The sequence below is a fragment of the Mchenga conophoros genome, linkage group LG11, assembly GCF_057382185.1.
Source record: "Mchenga conophoros isolate Kocher_MC1m ecotype Shallow Benthic linkage group LG11, M_conophoros_male_GT1.1, whole genome shotgun sequence".
NCBI classification, from domain to species: Eukaryota; Metazoa; Chordata; class Actinopteri; order Cichliformes; family Cichlidae; genus Mchenga; species Mchenga conophoros.
The window spans coordinates 39935639-39961884 of NC_140536.1; the positions used below are offsets into that span (position 1 = coordinate 39935639).

Genomic DNA, 26246 nt, shown 5'->3' on the forward strand with positions numbered 1-26246 from the left:
CACACACACACACACACACACACACACACACACACACACACACACACACACACACACATATATATAAATATAATAGTATCACTAAATCACAAGCTGTTTATCTGTTTTCAGACACCAAGATACAGAAGTCACTGAGTATTTGTAATATGTAATTTGTTAATATTGTATATTAACACCCAGGCAAGTAAAAAAGTACCACTGAGCAGTTTTACTTGATTTGTTCATATTTGGTAACACTACACACGTTAAGGCAGCATCGATGGTAGATGGGTTTAGGATTTCAGAAAAAGTTCCTTTCTACAGCTTGTATCTTGTTCTTTTGGTCACTATGCAAAGTTGATAGTCCCAGGTGAGGTTAGAATTAAACTAGCCACAAAACACTTTCACCTTCTTGCTCAGCTTTCTCTTCATCATGAGAGACACCACAGCTCCGATCTGTCTGTACATCAAGTAACTTGCTTTGAAACCCAGGAAAGGTGAACTCCACACTGTCAAAAAAGAAACGTGTGTCATTTTAGGGAGCATACAACAAATACTTTTTGTTAGGATGCATAATCTGTCTGTTCAGGAGATAAGAGTTGATTCAAGTAATTACTCAGTTTTTTCATTTCATTCAGTTATTTTAATCTGGTTTATAGATTTTTCTTCAGCATGCTAAAAACGGACCTCTTCAAGCCCATTTGAATAAAAAATAAGGTGATATATGAGAAAAGATTATATGAATCAATATTGTTCACTTACAACATTCATTTTTTAATCAATTTAAGGTTAAACAAACAAACAAAAAAGAACTGAAAAGAAAATGTGCTTATCTTCCAAAAACAATTCAAAGTAATCCTACACTTTTGAGCAATAGTGCATGATTAAATCTTGAGTAATAACTGCAAACAGGATATTGCAAAATAACCAGGAAAACATCTGTGTTCTGGCACGCTGGCTGGAAATATAATTCACAAGTATGGAAGTGAAACTGTTGTGCATGGGGCACAAACCAGTGGGAAGTAATTGGACAGTGTTGAGAAGGAATATGATATATTTTCTGCTGAGGTAAAGGCAGAAATGCATACAAAAAACAAAAGATAAAAGAAATATCATCAGTAGCAGCTTTTCTGATTCACTGACAGTCCCAAAGGAAACAGTATCTGCTTTGTTCGGATCTTCAGGTAAGACTTTTTATTTCTTGAAAAAATAAAATCTTGATACAAACTTTTCTTGACATAAACCTCCGTGTGCAGATTTCTCTTTTCTCACCGTCTGAATATAGAATGTAGACTGTTACATCGTCAATTTACAGCTGTGAACTTTTCTTTTTCTATTTTGAATTTCTGGTTAAACTTTTTTTGTTGTCAATTGCTTTTAGAGGCCAATCTACTTAAAAAAGAATCTATGCTTAAATCGACAGTTTATTCACGTCAGCATATTTTTTGGCAGCTTTCAACCATCCAATGGGGATTGGAGCATGCAAAGATATTTAGTAGTAGCAGTGCTCACAGAAAAATGCTATTTAGGTTGTTTTATTCAAAGATTTTCACGTGTGTTTTTGCACAAAAGCTTCTCTTAACTGGTGTTGAAAACATAAAATACCTAACAGTTTATTTTCTGTTTCTTTTGAAACCAGAATGATGAAACGGAGTGTTTTCATTTTGCTGCTCCTCCTGAGGACGACTTTGGCTTCTACTTATCGTAAGTGTGATGTTAGAGTCAGTGTGAGATGTGTGTCAGTTATGATTTTGTGTAATGACATCCATCCATCCATCCATCTGTGGAATGCAGTTTGTGGGGTTAAGTTAATTGGTGATTCTAAATTGCCCATAATTGTTGTCTGTCTCTGTTTCTTAGCCATGTGACAGGCTGGCAACCTGTCAATGGTGTACCCCGCCTCTCACCCTATGGTAGCTGGGATAGTCTGCACCCCCCACCCCGCCCCGATACACCCACAAAGCCAAGTCCTCTTCATAAAAAGTGTAAATCCAGCAAGCAAACAAACCAAGAACTTCATAGTGCACAACATAGTAGTCTTAGAACTAAAATGCCCCCCAAAGCCCAGAAATGCTTTTTGTATAAACTGTATTTTATTCTTTCTAAGCCCACCTACTGCCCCTTCCCCAACAATCCTATTATCTTTTTGGTATTTAAAATGCCAAAAAGTGTGGACATTAATTTCTAGTCATCTCAGATACACAGCTTCACCCGCCTGACATTCAGCCAACCAACCAGAAGAACGACCTTAAAATGAGGGTGGCTGTAAATGAAGAGGAGCTCAGACAGGTTGTTTCAGAGAGTAGATAAATGGAGGGGCTGCGACGAGGCCTGGCCAACATGTTCTCATCATGTATCAGATACTGTTAACTGTCACCAGTCTCCAATGTCAACATACAACACCATCAGGGAGACTGTGGAGCACATTCTGATTGCAGCGTTGTCTTACTCACTTAATTTACACTTGCTTGTTTCAATGATGCTTTTTACTTTGCTGAAACTTAACTACTAAAAAACTATTTTCTGCCAGATTGAGTGCAAGAGCCAATTAGCCTGAGGTAACAATTACAAAAAACTGTGATAGCAGTGGAACGTTTTGTTTTTGTTGTTGTTTTCATTTGATCTTTTTTATACATTGTAACGGTCTAATTCACAGAAAATCTGGCTACACGTGGTAAAGCAACTCAGTCAACCTGTTACCCGCATGCTAGGGCATCTGCACTTAATGCAATCGATGGAAACCGCAATTCTGACTTTATGGCGGGGTCGTGCACACACACTAATGAACAGACAAATCCCTGGTGGAAAGTGGACCTGCTTCAGTCCTACGTCATCACTTCCATCACCGTCACTAACAGAGGAGACTGCTGTCATGAAAGGCTCAACGGGCTGGAGATCCACATTGGCAACTCTTTGGTCAATGACGGTTTAGATAACCCAATGTAAATATAAACAAATACGTAATTATCAGCAATATTTTGATTCTTTTGTTTTTCTTTTACTCTTTCCTCGGCATTTTTCTCATCTTATCTCTGCAATATTTGGTTATTTGGGGTTTTTCTTTTAAAGATATAAGAAGATAGTCTGCTTATTTATAGCCAACAACACAAAATGACAAGCAAACAAAAACCAGCAATCTTTATATTTATAGGGTTTTTTTGTATATGAATATGTATATATATGGAAAATGTCTGTTACAGATAGTTAAAGGCACAAATAATACTATAAAAATACATCCCAACTTGATTTACGGGGTAAAAAAATCCAATATACTTTTGAGCAGACCTGGATTTGTTGTATTACCATGCTGAAAATTAAATGTTCTGACCTCTGCTGCTGTAAACTATTTAACTCTCACATTTTCTGTTAGGGTTGGTAGAATTTCTCGAATTCGTTTGGGCAAATCCTTCGATCTGACTTTTACCAATCGTGTGGAGGGACGGTATGTAACTTTGACTGTGACCGGTTCACGAAGGATCCTCACACTCTGCGAAGTGGAAGTCTATGGATACCCTAGTCCAACTGGTGAGAATATGAGCTATTATATCATTTAATGTGGACAGTAATTAATATATCAGCAAGCTGTGGTATAAACTCAAAATCTTAGGTTGATAAGAGTTAATATCACTTTTTTTTTCACTTGAAACTGAAAAAAAAAAAAAATCAACTTTTCGCATTATCACAATTTGCTACACGCAACAAACATCACAGTTACTCTTTTGTTCTTTTTTCAGAGGAGAATCTTGCACTCCAAGGAAAAGCCACACAATCCTCACTGTATGCATTTGGCAACGCATTTAATGCCATAGATGGAAATCGTAACAGCAAATGGGAAGATGCCTCCTGCACTCTCACACAGAAATCAATGAGCCCTTGGTGGCGACTTGATCTGCTCAAAACACGTAAAGTGTTTTCTATTAATATAGTAAATCAAGATTCTCTTCCAGAACGACTCAATGGAGCCGAGATCCGCATTGGCGATTCCCTTCGCAACAACGGGAACAACAACTCCAGGTAGCCCGTTTTAGCTATGCCCGTGCTGCATTTCAACACATCTTACAGCTACTGCAGTCTTATTGCTGACAAAAGTAATTCATGCACTTATTTTCTTAACCCCTAGATGCATAAGTGGGTCAAAAATGACCCGCATTCATTTCCTAATAAATTGCATGGGAATGTTTGATTCTTATAAACTATGACTGTCAGGAATATACATTTTTTGGACCACAAACAGTGCCACTCTATATGAAGATTACTTTGCACAGCACTAACAGACAGCATTAATTCAGCATTCAGACAGCGATTCACCTCCCTGTGATGTGTCACTGACAAGCAGCTTGTGCCATGTGTACATGGCATACATTGGGGTAGAGATGTGATGTGATTTGTTAGTCTTCAAAGGACATCCGTGGAGTTCAGTGAGCCAGAACACCACGGACAAATAATTTGTCCTGACTGGGATTAACAAATTAAATTTCTGTTTCCTCTGATAGGTGTGCTGTGATCACAAGCATCGCTGGAGATGTTGTTGCTAAGTTCACATGCAATGGAACGGAAGGCCGCTATGTTAATATTGTCATTCCCGACAGAGAAGAGTTCCTGAGTCTGTGTGAGGTCGAAGTGTACGGCTCTAGGCTGGATTAAGAAAAGAGAAAAACAAACACAAAGCTTGCACACTGCAGACGTTTAATTGGGTATTTATTGCATCTTGCATAGATCAAAACAGTAGATTAATAAATAGAACATTGATTAGTCACTTATGGATCATACATTATAAAAGTATTTGGAAACTTAGAAGAAAAAATGTATGCTAGATTAGAACTGTTACAGTAAAATAATTACTTTGATTCTATGTAAAACATGTTTGTTGTTTGTGTCTACTGACTGTTGATTCAAGTAAAACAATGTGATATTCTAGTACATGACATTAGTGTGTAATTACAGTACTTTTGATTTTTCGACTTCTCAATTCTCACTGCTGTTGCTTTTTGTTGGATTTTTTGTTTGTTTCATCATAAGCATTTCATATGCTGTAACAATCTCTGCTCCAAGAAAAGTCTGAATTTAATCACTGCAAAAATTACATTATTTTAAAATTCTTGTTGTACTGTCTAATTTTATCAGCTTTAGTCTTGAGCATGACCCCTTTTTTTATGCTGAAATTTCAATGCAGATCATCAAGAATGAGATTACCATACTGGGCTCAGGTTAACAACCACCACATCCGGTGCTGTTGGCCAACAGAGTTGCAGTGGAAACTTGGTAGTGTTGACCAAAGACAAAAGACAAAAGTAAGAAGAACGATGGAAGATGGTTTTGCAGAAAGTGAGTGAGAAGGAAAGGTAGGAGTGTGGGTGTGACAATAGAGACTTTATACAGGAAGATGGAAAGAGCTGGCTGATATGATGGATAGATGACATAACTGTAGAGGTATGGAGGTATGCAGATGGACAGTGGACTTTTTAAACAACTTTAACACACACAGAAGTTTTTGTGGACATAGGGTAAGAATATGATGATGTACTGCACGAGGAAGAGGAAGGATAGCGGGGCAATGGGCAATGGATGTTCAACCTGCCAGGCAGGAGGAAAAGAGGAAGACGTCAGAGGTGGTTCATAAATTTGGTGAAGTAGAAAACCTGTCACATGTGGCAGGGGAGTGTGGTGGAGAAGAAAATGACTGAAACAATAACATCATACAGTTGCTGCAGATTTGTTGGCTTATGTGTTTCAGTTGGGAAAATGGAGAAGTCACAGTATATGTCATGTTGAAACACCCGGGCAAGTGAAAATGTGCAGCTAGGCATTTTTACTTTTCACTAGAAGTTTGTGGCTTTTCTGGTACTTCTGCATATTTGTGCTTAAGCTGCATTATCAGCTGCTTAACATATTTAACTACTTTTATCTGATTTAAGTTCAGTCTGAACTTTGATCATTGATGGCTCTCTTCTATAATTTCTAATTCCCACTCTAGAACCACATCCACACATTTTCATTAAAAACACTGTTGCTGTTGCCAAAGCCTAGCACATGTACAACTCCAAATATACTGGGCCCAATACTGGAATCAATGATGTCAGTACACATGAGAGGGGCAACAAAGTCTACCAGTAACTGGCACATGAAGTCCATAAATCCTGTAGATTTTCCTCATTGAAATTGCAAAACATGCTCTGGATCCTGTCATGGAAAATATGTGTGTTTAGATTTTTTTTTGTAAAATAACCTCAGGCACAGACCCCTCTATTGAGTGAACATTTTTGAGCATTATTTCATTGTTTCAATGGAAAATGTTTTCATTATGTAGAAAAACAGAAACAGTTATTGGTGCCCTGGAACCTTTATCAATTTTCTGAAAGCTCGAGGCGATCCCGAACTTTTGAACAACAGTGTGTGACGCAAGTACAAGAACAAGGATGTTGCAAAATAATCAGTAAAAAAAAAAAAAAAATCAAAAAAATCTGCATTACTGTGTTAGAAAGTTAGGTCATGACTGGAAGTGGAACACAGATGCCTGGGAACAAACCACTGGGTCGTGAATAGACAGAGTTGAAGAGGAATATGAGATCAATTTTAATGTTTGGTTTGGTGTGATTCAGCTGAGAGATGAGATGCATTGATAAAAACAAACAGAAATAGCAGCTTTTGTTTCAGGAAAAAGGCAACTGCTTTGTCCGGATCCTCAGGTAACACTTTTCTTTCTTTTATTTATGAAAAGCACAGTTAGAAATGACCATCTGTTACAGACAAAAAGAGGAACTCAATTGTAAGATCACTTTCCAGTATAAATCCCCATCTGTATAGCAACTTATTTTTTTTCTTTGAAAAGAAAACATTGAATGGCAACCTGATTTAACAAATAAATGGTGTCTGCTAGAGACTTTACTTCTAGTATTTCTTCAGAGTCTACAAATTGTGCATATTGCTTCCCACCATTTAAGCAAGAAACCTGGAAAAATATTGTTTTAAAGCCTTTGACTCTCACTGACCAGATTCCACAGGGAAAAAAGAGATAGACTTAGCTTATTTCTGAAGAAAGAGTCCTAATGGAATATACTTACAGTAATAACTAATAACTAGGAACTAGAAAGGACTAAATATTGTTTGTTCTCAACAGATATCATCTTTCTTAACCAGAATAATGAAAACAAGTGTTTTCCTTCTGCTGCTCCTCTTAAGAACGAGTTCGACTTCCACTTATCGTAAGTGTGACATGAGAGTAATGTCTTAAATGTTAAAAATGGCGTATCAGCATCATACAAAATGTCCTTTAGCAACAGTCCTTGCCTCAGTAGCTATGAAAATGCCTGCTGCCAAGAGATAATACTCCTGATTTAAAAATCCACAAATGCTTAAGTGGGGGGTTATCACATAATTCAAAGATTTACATAATGCTAATTAACATGAGGCCTTAATGACAAACAAAAAATCACCTATGAGATTGGAAAGTTGTGCAGATGATCTACTAATGTGTGAAAAATGCTGGTGCAGACAGTTTATTTCTATAATATAGCAAAGTACAAAGTACAGGTATTTTCTGTATGTTTTTAATCGCCAGTAAAAAAGACAGGCAATGGGAAAGGAATTTATGCATTCTGATACAGGAGTGAAAAATGAAATCAGAAATCTATGGAAACTATGAGAAATCAGACTACATGCAGATTTAATCCACAGAAGGGTTACGCTATTGCAAACGACTCAACTGAAAACTTTGCAAATCAACAAACTAACTGCATGCGTAGAGAAAAACAGAATATTATTTACTGACACATTCAGAGTGGTCTGCTTGTAGGAGTCTTGTAAAATAATTATACTGACATGCTTGTTCAAAATACATTATAATATCAAATAATGTATCTTTATAATTTGACTGTCTGGACTGCTTAAAGTATTGGTGTTATTTTCTCCAAGACGACTAGTTTTGGACTTTCACAACTCTGGCAGCAAGTGCCTATAAGTAATTCATATACAGTATATTTTGGTTTTTAGAATTGTGTTCTGCATAAAAGTTTGTGGTTTATGTTGTCCTGCTGTAAAAGCTAGACTGACCTTTCTGAAGGTCATACTACAAAACAAACCTGTCTTGCATAAGCTAACTCAGAAAGGAAATAATTATAATACTTTATTAATTCCAGTAGAAATTAGGTCACATAAATAAATACCTCATAACTCATGTGCAACAACTTAGATGCTTGGGCAGTTTTGCTGTCTGTTTGAATGTCTTTCCTATTATTTTATCTTATTTCTGTGACTCCCTAATTCACAGAAAATGTGGCCTTGCGTGGTACAGCAGCCCAGTCGATCTCTGAGGACCACGTCCTCTCAGCTGCCCACAATGCAATTGATGGAAACCGTAACTCTGACTTCAGGGCGGGATCGTGCACACTCACTAGTGCACAGAACCGTCCCTGGTGGAGAGTGGACCTGCTTCAGTCCTACATCATCACTTCTGTCACCATCACCAACAGAGGAGACTGCTGTCATGAAAGGCTCAACGGGCTAAAGATCCACATAGGCAACTCTTTGAACAACGAAGGTTTAGGAAACCCAAAGTTAGTACAAATAAAGAAAAAAATACAATCAATTTATACAGAGAGATTTTTTATCTTTTATTTAGCCTTTTTCTGTTTCTCTTGGTGTTAGCGATCTTGGCTTACCGCTGTCTTTCAAACTGGATCAGTGATAGCAGTAGAGGTTGTTCCTTTGTTTGTCAGTTTTGAGAAAAGGGTTTATATCTCTGGACATGTGGTTATAGTTAAATCAAATATTGATAGTCTGAAAGCGGACAGTTAACAGTTTTGAAGGCTCAACATCTGTTACTTCATTTGCCATCATTTTTGCTCTATAACTTCCGGCTGCTTGCTACAGATATACCACTACTTAAAAATACATCTGAGCAGTATAAAGTCTGATTTGCTCTAAAGTTTGGCCCACAATTTGTTGGATTGACACAATTTTTGTGTCAGTCAAACCAATTTTGGAATTGATTTAAAACAGCTAATTGATATGTCAATGAAGTTAAAACTTCCAGATTTAATTTAAGGGAATAAGTGTATATGAATTATAACGATTTTTAAACACACATTTTCAAAGTCTCATAAGTTAAAGCTTGGCAGGCAGTTTTATGGCCAGGTTAGGCCTGTTCCCCGAGACTCCCTGAGGCTTTTTGTAGTAATTTTAAATATAAGACCGAAAACCATATTATCTGAAAATATACTGGAGGCAATCTGATGGTATAGGCAGTGTATGACTGAGAGTGTTTGAAGATGTTACTGCCATTTGAAGCAGCTGGATGAATCTTGAGGCATACAGGGTACAGAACTGCAGAACTCGTCAGATTCAGCTAAATACTGTAAAACTTACTGGACACTGTCCAAATGGACAGTGAAAAACTGAAGGCAGATAGACCCAGAAACAAGCAGCAACTGAAGGTAGCTGCAGTAAAGGCCTAGCAGAACATCTCAAGCAACTAAACAGCACTTGTTGATGTCCATGGGTTGTAGACGTCAAGCAGTTGTTCATTGTAAGGGGTTAAAAACAATCCTTACTTTTAAAATTATGTTAGTTTGTCCAATTAATTTTTAGCCTGTGATAATATATGTATTAAGACAGATGTAATTCCTAAACAACGATGTAATTTTAATCTTAAATCCCTTGAACCAAAGCTGAAAGCTGCATATCATTTGATTTAAAAACCTACAAAATGTCCAACAACTTATGGAACCAACTGTATTACTGACAATCACATGTTCTAATATGTTACCCTGGTAAGCTACACACAAGGACACTAAAGCTATATATCCTATATTTCTCTCTCACACACTTTTTGTTAGGGTTGGTGAAATTTCTGAAGTTGGTGCTGGCATATCCTTCAGTGTGACTTTCACTGATCGAGCAGAGGGGCGCTATGTTATATTGACTCTGCCTGGTTCAAGAAAGATTCTCACACTCTGTGAAGTGGAAGTCTATGGATACCGTTCTCCAACTGGTAAGAATATGAGCTATTACATAAAGATGGACAGTATGCAGCCTTACAGCCAAATTCGTAGGAATCCCAGTGATGCTAGTCTTATTAGTTTAAGAAAGAAAAAATTGTCTTAGGTAATATTGTTGGCATAGATAACATACATTTTCACTGCTATGCAGATGACACCCAATTTTATTTATCTAGAACCCAGAAAACAAAATGAATTTGTTAAGTTATATCCAATAGACATACTGCGCTGAATGATCTGTAATATTGTTCTCGGCCGGAAGTTTATAAACATGTTGCCTAACCAGGTGCTTACTGTGGACTGTATTACTTTTGTCTCCAGTAACACTGATGTATATTTAAGTCATTTTTGACCAGGATATGTTCATAAATGTGCATATTAAACAAATATGTAAGACTACGTTCTGTCATCTGCACAGTATTGGTAAAATTAGAAACATTTAGTCTCAGAAAGATGTTGAAAACCAGTCCATACTTTTTAGTATTCCAATTACTTATTATCAAATTGTTCTAAAAGATCCCTGAAGAGTCTTCAGTTGATCCAAAACACTAGTACTCAAAAAGGGACTCAAAAGAGAGATGATATTTTTCTATATTAACTTCTCATCATTGGTTTCCTGTTAAATTCAAGATTGAATTAACAATCTTCTCATGAACGAAGTCTGGAATGATCAGACCCCATCACATCTTAGAGCACTTTCATCTCCAAGTGTGGGCTTATTTCAGTTTTGGAGTATTTGTAAGTTGGGTTACATTCTCCGAGAGGTTTATTTTGGGTTTTCTTGTACTTTTCAGTTTTCCCAGTTTAGTTTTCCACAGCCAGTTTTTCTTTTCTATTTTTGTTATCTGCTTCAGTACCTGTTCTTATCATCTTCCTTAATAAACCGTTATAGTTATAGTTATAAATTGTTATAGTCTTGTCTCTCTGTGTTCTGCGTTTGGGTCCTCACGAAATCACATCTTCCTTGACATTACAAAGGTAAAATAGAAAGAGCCCTGGGGTATGAAACCCAGGTATCAAGCTGGTCTACACTCAGGCTGCTGGGGATTTGGGCTAGGAGATATGAGGAAAATAAAACATCACCATATGCTTAAATAACCTCAAAAACAAATCTTATTTTCAAAAATGTGATCACCTCAAATTACAGAAACAAAAGTCTAGATAGTGACTATAAAACGACTGACCAAGAACAGCCACAGGTATCACAGCTGGTTCATGTTTTCTTGGGTGTGGGGAGACGTTGACATGCGGAGTTTAAAACAGCCTTTTTGTAGTGGATGACTTTTCAGCTGGTGGAATAAATTCATGGTACTACAGCCTTTTGCGGCAAAAGTTTTTACAGCATGTTTTGCAAATTACTGCATTTTGCTCGACCTCCTTGTGAAACCCAAACGACAGGGAGTCTCATTCCCTCGCTTGTCTGAAACTCCCACTGTTGGCATATTTTTCCCTATCAGGTAGTATGAAAACATGCATGCTCAGCGTGTGACTTTGATATTATCTCTAACACAGTTAGTGCTTTGTCCTCTTTATTAATCATAGTCTCTATATGCTGTTCTTTTTTGTGTTTTGGTGCTCACCACACCAAAAAGAGCAAATCACTGCACCTGCACTGCAGTCTAGTTCTGCTGGAGGTCCTGTTAAAAAGAAGTTCTTCCTTTCACCATTACCAAGTGCTATTATAGGGGATCACCTGATCATTGGGAATTGATCTCAAATACTTAACCTTGGAACAGAAAAGAAATAATACATTGAAAAAGTCAATCAAATGGCATGCATTTCTTCAAGACTAACTGTAACTGTTAACAGCAAACACATGCAGATGTTGACAGTTATTTTTATCAATTTATTCCTTTTGCAGGAGACAATCTTGCACTTGAAGGAAAAGCCACACAGTCATCGTTGTATGGATTTGGATTTGCATACAATGCCATCGATGGAAATCGTAACAGCAAGTGGGAAGAGGGCTCCTGCACTCACACAAACAACAACATCAGCCCCTGGTGGCGTCTTAATTTGCGCAAAACCCATAAAGTGTTTTCTGTTAAAATTGTCAACATTGACTCCAACCCCGAACGGCTCAACGGAGCTGAGATTCGCATTGGAGATTCCCTTGACAACAATGGCAACAACAACCCCAGGTAGTTTAAAGACTGTTGACTTTTGAAGTCTGTTAAAATCTGTAAAAACACCTGGCAAGTTGCTCCCAGTACCGATGCCAGTTTCACAGACTTTGTGGAAACAACAGAAAAGCCGTTCAGTCTCACAAATGGCAGAAATTCCTTTTATAATATAATTTTAATTGCCATGATGAGAATGGTGGTGTAGACTTGTTTTACTATTTTAGCTCTACCCAAATGTAGAAACTACCCAAAACAAAACACAAAAACATGCATGTGTAGTCCTCCAACAAACCTGAACTGAAAAGTGTATATAGCTCTCAAAATCCCTGTGTGTTTTTTAATTTAAGACATTTTTTAAAATACAAAACTTGCTAACCTTTTTGTTTCATCTGCCAGGTGTGCAGTGATCACAAACATCGCGGGAGGTGCTGTTGCTAATTTCACATGCAATGGAATGGACGGCCGCTATGTGAACATTGTCATCCCGGCCCGAGAAGAGTTCCTTAGTCTGTGTGAAGTTGAAGTGTATGGATCTAAACTTGATTAGGTTCATAACATTCAACTTTTACACATGATCATATGAACCAAAACTCAACTGTCACTTACTAATCACTCATCTATCTATCTATCTATCTATCTATCTATCTATCTATCTATAACTGAATTCCCACACAGCTCATTTTAAGTTTTTCTGTGACTGCATGATGAGACTTTAGGATAGAGGACTGAAAATACTTTGTAAGATAAATACAGACAATATAAAAGCAAAATCAGATAAACATGTATACAACCTGCACATTGTGATAGATGTCTGGAAATGTTTTCAGCTCCTAATTTTTTTCCTACCATAAGCAATTGATGGATTGTCATTGTACCTGCTGAAGAAAGAAAAAGCTGTATGTAATGATTATTGAAATACAATAAAACCATTTAAAACCTTTCTTTTCATTTTATTATTTATTTGTCATTTAGACAATTTTCTACATTTTAAAAATAATAACTGTTTTTATTTTTTTTATTATGTGCTGTATTTAAAAGGTGTGGGGAGAAATTTAACATAATTTCATTTAGACGTTTAATACTAGAATGTCAAAGTGCTTCCATGTTTCTATGCTAGCTGACCAGTATGAGTTATACAACATTTTAATGTTTAATAAAAAAAAAAGGGACTGGTGGTTTTATGCTATATTTATTTTTATTATTATTATTATATTTTAGAATTTTTATTTTTAAAGTTATAGTTATTGAGAGCATCGTTACAGTCCATTCATGTGGTGACACTAAACTGTGTAATACTTACCCAAGCAGAGAGTGAGGTAACGACAGGCAAATATTTTGATAGGCCTTCATGTTGACTCAACTGTTAAGTACAAAGTTCAGTAATCAACAAAATGCTGACTTTTTGAATTATATGGAAAACCAAAAAAACATAACCTGTAGATAAAGGTGTAACTACAACATCACAATGACAACTGGAAATATTGTTACAGTGTACAACACAACTAATATCGGTCTTTTGATGATGTGTTTAAATTGTGGAAGACAAAAGAGATGTAAAAAGATAAAAGACTTAACGCAGTAATTTCCAGTCAAATACCACTGTGAGACCTGAATGTGCATTAATGCTCTGTAACATGTTTGCAAGACTATCATTTGATATGACTGGAGGGTGTTGATGACTAATGTGACTTAAAATCCCCCTCCAGAGATTTGACTGCAAGTCGACTCCTTGATCTCAATGAAGAAGTTGTTTGTTCCACAGATGACCATTTACTAGTCATTGGTTCTGACCAAGAATAAATCATTTTCTGTTACTTCTGCCAGGATGCTTGTTTTCCTTTTTTTTCCAGCAGGTGATCTAGCAGATTTTTAGTGTCTTTCCTCACGGTCCCTCTTCTTTTTTTCAACTTCTCTTGTCTACATCTTTCACTTTCCTATCCCTCGGTCATGTCTCTTCCAATTGTAATAACTTAAAAGTAAAAAATAAATTAGTAATAAAGTTCAATAAAGTGGAGCAGTATGGCAAAACCGTAATGATCCACTCGGGAAAACAAAGTCAAATAGTAATATTAAACACGAAAGTGCATTATATAAACATTGTCAAAACATTTCAAGGTGTCCAAAGGTGATAAGTGGTGGGAGTAAACTCTGTAATGTAATGTGATTGGATAGTGTCCATGCTGAATATGGTATTTAAAGTAAATAGTAATGATAAGCTTTGCCTTGCCTGAGAGTTGACTCTTTTTTGATTACGTGAACAAATTCAGGGTAAGAATTAACATTTTTATTTCAACAATTCACTGTATTAAGGAACTTTTTGACAGATTTGCACTTGACTGTGCATGTATTCAGTTTTTGTACTCCAGTACCTGCACATTTGGAAAAACCTAAATTACCTAACCTAAATCTTTTTTTATCTTCTTTGTATCAACCAGAATTATGAGCTTCAGTAGAGCATCTCTTTTGCTCCTCTTTGTGCAGATGTCCTCAGTCTTCACTTACCGTAAGTACGATGTACAAATACCAGCACATTAGGATCAATTATAAAAGATCACTAGATGCAGTAGTATTATTTTTAACTGTAAAACAAATGTGAATGTACATAAAAATGGCATGCTGATCCAATCATAGTAGAATTAAAAAAATAAAAGTGGACATCCTAACTGTATAAAAAAAAGATCACCAAAGTTAATGACATGTATTGATTGTGCAAATTTCATGGCGTTCCATCCAATACGTGTTAAGTCAAATCTGTAAAAAAACAACAACAAAATATTAACCTCTTGAAGATGATGCCCAAAAGCTAAGCAATAACCAAAATGAACTGATCGAGAAAGTCATGTGTGTTGTTACTACTTGGAACCCTAAAGGCTCAACTTTCATGTCAAGCTAATGATCGTAGATTGAACACACAGGTTTTTGGATGATATCAATTCCTCCAAAGGAAAAACAAAGCTGATGAAAATATGTTTATATCTTTTACAGAAAATGTGGCTTTACGTGGAAAAGCCACGCAGTCAAGTCTAATCGACCCGGGTGGATTTGCAGCAGCGGGTAATGCTATCGATGGAAACCGTAAATCTCGCTTTAATTATGGATCATGCAGTCACACTGCAACAGAGGCAAACCCCTGGTGGAGAGTAGACTTGCTGAAGTCCTATATAATCACCTCCATGATCATCACCAATCGAGAAGACTGTTGCGAAGAAAGGATCAATGGAGCAGAGATTCATATTGGCAACAAGTTACAAGACAATGGCGCTGCAAACCCACGGTGAGTCACTGATAATTTCCAGTGTACTCAGTATTTATCTGAAACTTTTCTGTATAATAGAAAGACTTGAGACTACAGGCTTCTTCCTCTCTTTTAGGGTTGCTATAATTTCTTCAATTCCTGCAGGGAGCTCACACACCATAACTTTCAGTAATCGTGTGGAGGGACGTTATGTCACTGTGCTTTTACCAGGTTCAAACAGAATTCTTACACTCTGTGAAGTGGAGGTTTATGGGTATCATGCCCCAACTGGTAAGAAATTAAACAACACCCTTTTCTTTCTCACCATACTTTTTTTGTATGTCTCTACCAGCTTTGCACATCTAGAGACTGAAATTCTTGCCCATTCTTCTTCAGCAGTTTTCAGATCTTTCCACAGATTCTCGATTGGATTTAGATCTGGACTTTGACTGGGCCATTCTAACACATGAATGTTTTGTTTTAAACCACTCCATTGTTGCCCTGGCCCCTGGCTTTATGTTTTGGGTCGTTGTCCTGCTGGAAGGTGAACCTCCGCCCCAGTCTCAAGTCTTTTGCAGACTCCAAGAGGTTTTCTTCCAAGATTGCCCTGTATTTGGCTCCATCCATCTTCTCATCAACTCTGACCAGCTTCCCTGTCCCTGCTGAAGAGAAGCACCCCCAGAACTTTGTGCAGTGCACGACTAATAGTTGTCCTATGGACAGATTCCCCCACCTGAGCTGTAGATCTCTGCAGCTCGTCTACAGTCACCATGGGCCTCTTGGCTGCATTTCTGATCAGCGCTCTCCTTGTTCGGCCTGTGAGTTTAGGTGGACGGCCTTGTCTTGGTAGGTTTACAGTTGTGCCATACTCCTTCCATTTCTGAATGATCGCTTGAACAGTGCTCCGTGGGATGTTCAAGGCTTGGGAAATCTTTTTGTAGCCTAAGCCTGCTTTAAATTTCTCAATAACTTTATCCCTGACCTGTCTGGTGTGTTCTTTGGACTTCATGGTGTTGTTGCTCCCAATATTCTCTTAGACAACCTCTGAGGCCGTCACAGAGCAGCTGTATTTGTACTGACATTAGATTACACACAGGTGCACTCTATTTAGTCATTAGCACTCATCAGGCAATGTCTATGGGCAGCTGACTGCACTCAGACCAAAGGGGGCTGAATAATTACGCACACGCCACTTTGCAGTTATTTGTAAAAAATGTTTGAAATCATGTATGATTTTCGTTCCACTTCTCACGTGTACACCACTTTGTGTTGGTCTTTCACGTGGAATTCCAATAAAATTGATTCATGTTTGTAGCTGTAATGTGACAAAATGTGGGAAAGTTCAAGGGGGCCGAGTACTTTTGCAAGCCACTATAGTCACTGCTGAACTGTACTCTGGAAAACTGAGGAAGCGAGCAGCTCTCTTCCAGGAAGATGCCAAAAAGTGTAACCATTAAACTGTTGAGAAAAAATTTAAAAAACAAGTACGGCACAGTTTTTAAAATTTCAGTTGGCTCCACAAACCCCCCCCCAAAAAAAAAAAACAAAAGTTGTGAGAGCTTGTTTAAAGGTCTCTGCGTTGATCATCTCATCCATTCAAGTAAACTGTCTTGATGTGTCTGTGATGAGAACATAAATCCCTCAACCTTATTTTGCAGGAGAGAACCTTGCACTCCAAGGAAAAGCCACACAGTCATCAGTGCAGCCCTTAGGGCTTGCATATAACGCCATAGATGGAAATCGTAACAGCAACCCAGAAAAAGGATCCTGCACTCAGACAAGCTATGACAACATCCCCTGGTGGCGACTTGACCTGCGCAAAACACACAAAGTGTTTTCTGTTAAGATAGTCAACTCTGATTCTGACCCAGAACGACTCAACAGGGCTGAGATTCGCATTGGAGACTCTCTTGACAACAATGGAAACAGCAATCCCAGGTACTTTACAGAATAAAAACTGAAAGCATTATAATTTAGCATAATTTAAAGCATTATCAAATTGGACCTCAGTTGGGATTTTTGTCTTTTACAGTCTTGATGGCAGCAGCAGTACATTAATCAATACACTCTGTGACTCCAACCATTAAGCAAAAACATTAATAGATTAAACTTGCCAGCTTTCTCCTTCATGGTCAGCTCCTTGTGCAGCTCTAAGTGAAATCTGAGGAACCCAGCGTTATTCAAAACCATTACATCAGAGACATGGTGAAAGTATCCAGGTTAATCAAGTGATTTCTGCTTCCTTTGCCAGGTGTGCTGTGATCACAAGTATCCCTGCAGGCGGCATTCAAGAGTTCCAATGCAACGGGATGGATGGCCGCTACGTTAACGTTGTCATCCCAGGAAGAGAGGAATATCTGAGTCTGTGCGAAGTGGAGGTTTATGGTTCTGTCCTGGATTAGGTGGAAAAATTATTTCACTTACGGAATTTTAACAAATCAAAAGAAATCCATCACTCTATGACAACTGGGGTAGGCCATCATAGGCAGGGGACACAGTGCCAATTTATCAGAATAGAATCAGAAGGCTAATAAAGAGAGACCTGTATTCCAATCTGAGCATCACACACTGACTTTGTGTAAACAACAGCTAAAGAACAGTTAGCTAAAGGCAGTTACTCACGAGACATTCAGCCTCACCATTACAACCAAACAGGTGTTGTGATCAGGTCAGTGGGCGAGTTTCTCCCAATGCTGTCAGGACATATTTGATGCGACTCTTGAATGTCTACAAAGGCAGTGCAGAGCGCAAAGAAAGCATGACGAATACAGCCAACAAAAAAATAAATGGAAAATACACCAGATTCAAATAAATCAATAAACAATCTTTTTAAAAATTCAAATAAATGCTTGATTTGTGCTTTTCACATCTACATTTAAGACAAAGCAATGGTGCTCACTCCAAATATTTTATTTTTTAAATACAGAAAATATAGACAAATAGAAAAAACATCAGAAACACAACGAGGCCAGAGAGTGGAATAAAGTGATTTTGTCAAAGTGTCTGGGAAAGTGTGACAATGGCACAGTTGCTTAAAACCGGGCACTTGCAAGCTCGCTTGTACACCATTAAAATCTTCAGACATTAATTCGCCACATTTATTCACATCACAGAAACGACTTTTTCCCAACCGTGAAGATAACAGTTTTCAACAAAAAAAAAATCTTATCTTATTCCTGATTCCAAAGTCAGGTAAATTATTCACCCCAAGACACATCTTTAATCTGTCAAGAAAACAAACAAAATCAGCTTTTTTTATATAAACTAAAACAATCATTGATACATTTTTATAAATGACTGGAGGAAATATCTTATGAAGAAAAGTGGCAATAGAAAAAACACCTGAGTGGTGACGGTTGAGTTACTCCTGTTGGTGAAGGTGGTTCACTCCTCTCACAGGAATAGTTTTACATTTTTAAAAGAGCCACACTCACCACATGTCTGTATACCAAATATTAAGCTATAGCCAACAAGTTTGTGTCTCACCTTAGCACAAGGACTGGGAGGAAAAACAAGCAAACAAACGAAACTTGAACATGGAATTGTGATTTTGTAGGAAAACATTTTCATCACACCACCTAAGAGCAGCACAGTGCGATAAACAGCTGTTTCTGCAGGTCGTGCACCACGGCGAGTTGTGGTGCTGCAGGGTGTAAAACACAAGTGTACGAAAGTGTACTGTGCCGGTTTTTATTGTCATTTTAATATTAATTACACATCAGTAAAGAAGCTCAGAGATTCATAGATTATACAGAGGGATACAAGTCTGAAAAGATTAAAAAACTCCTTTACCAGGAGTCATGGCACTTATGAATCTTAACAGGCATAAAACTGACTTCAAGGGTTTATTGAATCTGATTATTATTAAGACAAATAAACCAACCAAATCTCTGAAATAGGGAAAACTGCAGCATTACAGGCAAATCCATGTTTACCCAAATTAAAATATTTCAACTTTGATGAGAAATTTGCTTTGCAATGTAAAAATCCCACGAGAATGGTCTCTGAGGTTCGTTCCTGACACCACAGACAATCAGAAATGCAGGACAAGCTTCACTGTTTGTAGGCGGCTGAAGCTGAACGGTTAAACTCTGTACAGATGTATTTTGAGGGAATGAGCAAAATCTTAGTTCTTTATTGTAAATTGTGAAAATATTAATGTAACTTGAGCCATCAGCTGCTGATCAAGACTTTTAGACGTGAAGATTCAGGTTTATTTAAACAAGTAATTCATGGCCTAGGTGGTTTTTAGAAAGCTGACCTTGAGTTCGAAGTCACTGGGATTCAAACTCGTCTGAGATTTTTAGCAGACAGACCTACAATATGAATTGAGTGTCATGTTCCCAAGATTCACCAGAGCTTGACTTTGAGACCAAGGTCACCAAACTTCTTCCCTAAAAGGGATTCAGAGTTTTCGTTTCAGATTTTTAATAAATGCACCTATGCCATCAATTTGAAAATCAATTGGACTTCCATCTGGAGTCATCCTGTTACAAGATTTTCATAAAACCTGACCTCTGACCTTGACGACGAGGTCGCCCGCAGTTGTTAGTAGACGCACTTATGGTATCAATTTCAAAATCCTACGTCACCTCGTTTTCAAGTTATCACACTATGACCTGTTATGTTTTTTTCCTATAACTCTCTAAAGGAGCCAGTTAAGCTCTTTTCCCCATTTTCCAGTCCTTTTGCCAAAATAAGCCAAGCTGATCCGTTTCTGGCTATAGCTACATATTTATTAAACAGACATGACAGGGGCATTGTTATTCTCAAGTAATGGCATAAATCAAATGAGGCATGTTTTTAATGTGGTCCGACAAAGGAACCGGCGACTGCTACCATTACCATAAAATTTACTGCTACGAATAACTGATTGGCTGTCACATAAAAATGAATTTTTCATATGCTACAGTACCCTGAATATGCAGCTTTGATAATAAAACTTCCTTTGGCAACAAACAATAATTCAAGAAGCACAAAGAACATTTTAAAGGCCATCAGCAGTTTACAAAACAACGTAGTCAGTATTTACAAAAAAAATCAAAGAAATCGATGTTTTCGTTACCTTCTCGGACATAAAAATTATACAATAAACTAACTATTACTGAAGCAACAACAAAAGCTCTGCTCCCAATTAAGCTAAAATGTTTTTTGAGTGAATTCAGTTCACATAGACATCAATGTTATGTACATTTTAAAACACAAGAACATTATTTTCTTCCTAGACTCCCAAAAGCCTCAAAACACTGTTTGCTTGAAAATAAAATGTTTCAACACTTTTAAAGTTGCATAAAAACGGTGACACCAATAAATTATAAAAATAGTGTACTACTGAAAAATCGTTTCATACATCAACACTGTGCATAACAATAGAAGAAGTCAGCTTTTGCCAGGTTTGCAGAGGGTATTGCTTCACAGTATGTGGACATCACTGATTGGTCTTGCCAGACAAAAGTTTGCTTCTGAAGTGAAAGTCAAAATTGGGTCTACACAGTAAGAAAAACACTATACAAATGTAAGTAGAGCATCCCTTAAAATAAGGAATATATGTAACAAGACCAATGCCAGGAAGCTAAATGGAGAGCTACAACCACCACCGCCTGGCTTTCATATAATGAACATCACTAGTGACAACAACGCAGCAATAGCTAGTCTGGAAAGAGACTTTGAGTTAAAAATACTGAGAGCTGTGATGCCACCAAGAGGTTTTAGACTCATGGCATACTTGTTTGTTATGTCCAACCTGTTTTTGAGCCACCGTTTGGTGAATCAGAATAACAAAAGAAATGTGGAACCGGGGTTTTCGGGAAGTAAAAAGCAGCAACGGCAGTGAGTGACCAAAAAATGCACGACAAAGAAGTGACGCAAAGAACAGTTTGGTGTTGAGCCAGTGTGTCCAGCGATGTTATCTGAGATCTTTGGTGGCTTTGGGGACTTTGAGAACTTTGTAAATGTCATTGGAAAAGACTGTGGTAAAGTGGGGTCGAGAGTTCCTGGAAATATGGGTGCAGAGGGGGGTTTTACCAACATTTTGGGGGTCCTCAATATCCCAGATCTCTGGCATGCTGCACCCAGGTCTGATGGAGAGGAAGAATGAGAAAGATAAACAAGAATTAAATAAGATAAAAGGCAATGTTAAAGGTTTCAGGGATACCATTTTGCTGACCCACATCCACCCATCTACATTAAAGGGACGGCTGTGGAGCGTGTGAGCAGCTTCAAGTTCCTGGGAGTCCACATCTCCGAGGATCTCATCTGGACGACCAACTGCTCCAAGCTGGACAAGAAGGCTCACCAGCGCCTCTTCTTCCTGAGGACTCGGAGGAAGAACCACCTGTCCTCAGACATCCTGGTGAACCTCTATCGCTGCACCATCGAGAGCATCCTGACCACCTGTATAACAGTCTGGTACGGGAACTGCTCTGCTTTGGGCCGGAAGGCGTTGCAGAGGGTCGTGAAAACTGCCCAGCGCATCACCGGAGCACCATAAATGACATCTACAGGAAGCGGTGTCTGAAAAGGGCTGGGAAAATCATCAAAGACTCCAGTCACTCAGCACATGGACTCTTCACCCTACTGCCCTCTGGGAGGTGCTACAGCCTCCGGACTAAGACCACCAGGTACCGGAACAGCTTCTTCCCCACAGCTGTCAGACTCCTGAACTCACATTAAACTCACGGACTGAACATACACACACCCACAACCACCTACACACACACACACAATGGACAAAAACAAACAAATGGACAACTGTACCCTCATACACACAATAATAACATGGACTGAACCAACACTCACAACCACTAGCACTTTATACAGCCTCTGTAGAAATTATCCACATATTTCACTTATCTTAACTGCACTACTGTATAATTCTGTATAAACAATCATTCTGTACAATACAATAATTATAGTTCTACAACTGTTTACAACTGTTTATAACTTGCATAGTTCATATTTCTGTATAGTTTCCATATTTATATCCTGTTCATAGCCTATACATACTTATAGTTATTGCATATTCATAACATACCTTCATACCGTGTACATTGTAACATACCTATAACAGACCCATTTCTGTAATATATCTATATTATTGCTAATATATATTTGAAATATATCTATATCATGGCTAAAGCACTTCTGGATGGATGCAAACTGCATTTCGTTGCCTTGTACTTGTGACATGTGCAATGACAAAGTTGAATTCGATTCCATTTTGTTTGTCTTTTTAATTAATCCCTTTTTGAAAATATTCTTCAAATTTTTATTGTGTTGTGTTAACAGTGGTCAAAACAGATTTAACAGCAAACTTAATGGTTGCACTGTTTGCCTAAAAGGAGTAAAAGTTGTCCAGCAGGGTAGTGGTCCCCAAACTCTTTTGCGCCACGGACCGGTTTAATGTCAGACAATATTTTTACGGACTGGCCTTTAAGGTATCGCGGATAAATACAACAAAATAAAATGATACAACCAACACAAAAACTGTGGCATTTTGTAAATATAATAATAAACACAAATTGACTGTTTAATCGTGCAACTTCATTAGCAGCGTGGACTGCTGCAGTAGGGGGGTCGACTTAAGCTTGTCTACTGTGCACACGACAGTGAAAGGAGCAGCGGTGCTGTTGCAGTACCTGGTTCGCCTGGTGCACCACGAATCCTCAAGGATGAAAAACTCTACTCCCAGCTTCATGAGGTTCCTCTTAACGGTTTCTCCAGACATGCGGCTGTACATGGAGTAGACCAGCTTGGTTCTCTCTCTGTGAGAATCAACAATGTTATAAAGTGTGATAAAGCAGTGGGATGAGAACAAAAAGGTAATAAAGGACCTGTATTTTTGATGTGGGGAAAAATTGACCCAACATTTTTGCTTCCAGAATTAAGTTAATGAAGTGAAAAGTAGCACAATCATCATTTGAAGAATGGTCATTTTAAATCTTTTATAGCTAATTTAATGCTAGATTGGAGATTGAAGAAGAGCTGTAGATTCCTCTGACCTCAGCCCAGCATCTTCGTAGTGAGGGTGGTTGACAATAGGCCGACCAGTGGAAAGCTTTACGCTGGCCATGGTGGGCATCGCTCCAGCAAACACAGCATCTGCAATCAAAGCAAAAACCAAATAAAAAGAAAACAAACCAAAAGCAGAGCATCAAACAGGAAAGTTTTCATTCATTAGATTATATACAGTACTTCATAATTTATAACAATAGAATATACCGTAATTGTCGGGCTATAAGCCGCTACTTTTTGCACAAGCTTTGAACCCTGCGGCTTTTAGTCAGGTGCGGCTTTTCTATGGATTGTCCGTGATTTTTGTCATATCGTAAGACGATTTGTTTTGTTTGTTCCGCTGTTGTACGGCACTACGTTGCCTGGCGGAAGGATCGGGGTTCAAGAGTGGTATGTTAGTCACATGTCCGTCCGCCAGGCAACGTAGTGCCGTACGAAGTAGCGCGAAAAACAAACTTCAAAGTAGCGCTACGCGTTCAGCGGGAGGCGTGGATGATGAGCAGCGATAAACTTGCGAAAAGCAAGTTATGCCCAACTCCACCGGTGGAATCTGACAGCGTGGAAAAGTGCGAAAACATCCACGATCACCAACGGATTTTGAAGGGCTGGACTGCTGCATGATGGAGAGGAGGACTCCGACACTGACAATGAGGATTTCTTTGGTTTTGAAAGTGACAACGAAGGAGAGAAGCGGAGAGTGGATGACGAAGCCATCCTGAGCCTGTTTGTATCCGACACTGGAGGAGAGGACTTTGGTGGTTTTAGTGCGCAGGAAGAAGAGAAAGATGGTGGTGAATGACTGACTTTTCTTCTTGTTAAAGCCGTGTCACTGCACCTGAGCCTAAAAGGTAGTCCGAATCTATTTTTCTGGTGTGCTGTAGGTTACTGTTATGTACTACATGTGCAAATATGTACCCATAACTTGTTTTTCAAAATATTAATAAAAGGGGTGTGTCTCCAAACAGCCATCTCTTTCCTGACAATTCCCTTTGTGCATATTCTCTTACATATGATAAGTCAACATTGAAACACCTGCGGCTTTTAGTCAGGTGCGGCTAATGTATGTACAAAACAGGATTTTCCCCTGATTTTAGCTTGTGTGGCTAATATTCAGGTGCGCTTTGTAGTCCGGGAAATACGGTACTTTAAAATTTTATGCTGCAATCAGGGCGAGCTGCATATTAATCTTAATACTTGTTTAATACTATTGTTTGCTCGGTAGCGATGAAATCAGGCAAGGTCACTCACTAGGACGGGTGTTTTCCTGGATCCAGTCCAGCAGCTCCTCCTGGGGCAGGTTGCTGAACTCTCCAATGATCGCCCACTGGGCCTGCAGATTGGTCATTCCCTGTATGGCCATGATGGCCAATACAGCAAAAACCACAGTGTGCTGCTTAAACTTCTCCCCAATCCAGCCAAAGAGCTGAAGGGACAGAACATACTCATTATATTTAAGTAAAGAGGAGACTTTGTAAGTAAAACAATATTGAAAGCAGTTTTTTTGTTTTGCTTTTGTGCATCACTGAGAGACAGACCTGTCTGGAGCAGATCAATGACGCCATGATGCACATGTGTGGCGTCAGGAAGAGCTTCAGGCGCATAATGAGGATGGCCAGGACAGCAAAAGCCACCAGCTGCAGACTGTGGTACACCATCTACAGAGAAACAGGTTCACACACAGATCGAATCAAAACGGACACACAGAAAATTAAACAAATCCACAATCATCTACCAGAAACTCTTCTGTAGCCGAGTGTTCCACAAAATCTGTTTGACTCATAAAACACAACTTGACTGACATTGCTATATAAATTCACATTTCATAGTATTTTTCATTGCTGCCTTAATGACTACTTATCACAAAGTGCTTTTCACACTGATTAAAGGGCAGAGTGTATATTTGAACATAGACCTGATATTTTCTTTACTGTCAGGTTCTGCTAAAATATTTGATCAAGTTGTCAAATGATTGAAATTTAAATATATTGTAAGTAATTTAAGAAGCAAAAATTGAGCCATTGTGGCTCAAGAGGGACAGCTGGTTGTCTAGCAACCGCAGTTGTGCTGCTAGACAAGATGCTGAACCCCAGACTGCCCAAACTCATTGAATCGCACCACATGAAAGAGTGCAAGTGGCTTTCAGTAAGAAGCACTTTGACTCCTTAGAGTGGAAAAATTCTATATGTAGATACCAGTTCAAAAAGCTCAATGTTTCATCTGTGGATACAAGCCTACAGTGTGTCCACCTTTGAGGTGTAACAAATATATAGATGGTCTGTTTTTAAATGTATTGCTCAGACAAAAAAATAAATAAATGAATCACTGTAATAAAACACAGAGTCCGTTACGTTTAGAGATATCAATCAGTTCACTTAGGAAGCAGAATCTATTGTGAACCCATTTTACATCCTGAGGCGCAAATCAAAGTAAAAACAGGAGCACTGGAGAGACAACAGCAAAGCCGCCACAGAAAGAGAACGGCTTTTCAGGTGGTAACTACAGGCCATTACTCTCTCTCAGTATCTGTTACTATCCTTCTTACAGTTGGGAGCATAAAAGAGAACCTGCAGCCCAATCAGGTTGCAAAGGCAGTGTGCTATGTCTGCCAACATAGTCTCCAGAGTGTGGAGGAGATGGCCGTTACACGAGGAGAGCTAGTCAGGGCTTTGGAAGGGCATCAACCAAACAGTGGGACCGTATCAACTTTTTTGTGCTCTACATTATGACCTATATTAGGTTACGTGTGTGCATGTTTCTGACCAACGTTTGAAAAACAGACTTTATGAGGGTGGGGTGAGGTCGTGGGGTCTTTTTGTGAGATCTATGTTGATAAACCAGCATTTGCCTGATAAGACCAGAACTGGCAGGTATGCCAATGGCACAAATGACATTGGCATACCT

The 26246-nt window shown here is 38.4% G+C and overlaps 4 protein-coding genes across 5 annotated transcripts in view; 3 read left to right on the forward strand and 1 right to left on the reverse strand.

Moving 5' to 3' along the window:
• The first annotated feature begins 848 nt into the window (after window positions 1-848).
• LOC146565104 (uncharacterized) lies at window positions 849-4623 on the forward strand. Its single transcript, XM_085293027.1, has 6 exons — window positions 849-1163; window positions 1619-1683; window positions 2636-2921; window positions 3350-3504; window positions 3714-3993; window positions 4473-4623. The coding sequence occupies exons 2-6, from the start codon at window positions 1620-1622 to the stop codon at window positions 4621-4623; spliced, it is 936 nt and encodes a 311-aa protein (XP_085149153.1). The 5' UTR covers window positions 849-1163; window position 1619.
• Window positions 4545-13872, forward strand: LOC146565105 (uncharacterized). Its single transcript, XM_085293029.1, has 7 exons — window positions 4545-4673; window positions 5153-6665; window positions 7097-7181; window positions 8246-8531; window positions 9813-9967; window positions 11836-12115; window positions 12494-13872. The coding sequence occupies exons 3-7, from the start codon at window positions 7121-7123 to the stop codon at window positions 12642-12644; spliced, it is 933 nt and encodes a 310-aa protein (XP_085149155.1). The 5' UTR covers window positions 4545-4673; window positions 5153-6665; window positions 7097-7120; the 3' UTR covers window positions 12645-13872.
• Window positions 13873-14267: 395 nt separating this feature from the next.
• Window positions 14268-18178, forward strand: LOC146565106 (uncharacterized). The gene is made up of 6 exons (XM_085293025.1): window positions 14268-14365; window positions 14533-14600; window positions 15083-15371; window positions 15469-15623; window positions 16991-17270; window positions 17584-18178. The coding sequence occupies exons 2-6, from the start codon at window positions 14537-14539 to the stop codon at window positions 17732-17734; spliced, it is 939 nt and encodes a 312-aa protein (XP_085149151.1). The 5' UTR covers window positions 14268-14365; window positions 14533-14536; the 3' UTR covers window positions 17735-18178.
• Window positions 17942-26246, reverse strand: part of dpy19l1l (dpy-19-like 1, like (H. sapiens)) — a 35127-nt gene continuing 26822 nt past the window's right edge. For both annotated transcript variants that reach the window (XM_085293021.1, XM_085293022.1), the window contains 5 exons: window positions 24881-25000; window positions 24594-24768; window positions 23333-23432; window positions 22970-23095; window positions 17942-21409 (listed from right to left, as the gene is read on the reverse strand). In XM_085293021.1, the coding sequence (XP_085149147.1) occupies window positions 21238-21409; window positions 22970-23095; window positions 23333-23432; window positions 24594-24768; window positions 24881-25000 (693 nt within the window). In that variant the 3' untranslated portion in view covers window positions 17942-21237. The remainder of the gene's footprint in view (window positions 21410-22969; window positions 23096-23332; window positions 23433-24593; window positions 24769-24880; window positions 25001-26246) is intronic.

Excerpts from the sequence above, each read along its gene's own strand:
- LOC146565104 (XM_085293027.1), top strand. The coding sequence starts at position 1,620 with ATGATGAAACGGAGTGTTTTCATTTTGCTGCTCCTCCTGAGGACGACT. Across the intron at positions 2,922-3,349 it reads GACGGTTTAGATAACCCAAT|GGTTGGTAGAATTTCTCGAA; the intron begins GTAAATATAAAC and ends ATTTTCTGTTAG. Across the intron at positions 3,505-3,713 it reads TGGATACCCTAGTCCAACTG|AGGAGAATCTTGCACTCCAA; the intron begins GTGAGAATATGA and ends TTCTTTTTTCAG.
- LOC146565105 (XM_085293029.1), top strand. The coding sequence starts at position 7,121 with ATGAAAACAAGTGTTTTCCTTCTGCTGCTCCTCTTAAGAACGAGTTCG. Across the intron at positions 8,532-9,812 it reads GAAGGTTTAGGAAACCCAAA|GGTTGGTGAAATTTCTGAAG; the intron begins GTTAGTACAAAT and ends ACTTTTTGTTAG. Across the intron at positions 12,116-12,493 it reads AATGGCAACAACAACCCCAG|GTGTGCAGTGATCACAAACA; the intron begins GTAGTTTAAAGA and ends TTCATCTGCCAG.
- LOC146565106 (XM_085293025.1), top strand. The coding sequence starts at position 14,537 with ATGAGCTTCAGTAGAGCATCTCTTTTGCTCCTCTTTGTGCAGATGTCC. Across the intron at positions 15,624-16,990 it reads TGGGTATCATGCCCCAACTG|GAGAGAACCTTGCACTCCAA; the intron begins GTAAGAAATTAA and ends CTTATTTTGCAG. Across the intron at positions 17,271-17,583 it reads AATGGAAACAGCAATCCCAG|GTGTGCTGTGATCACAAGTA; the intron begins GTACTTTACAGA and ends TTCCTTTGCCAG.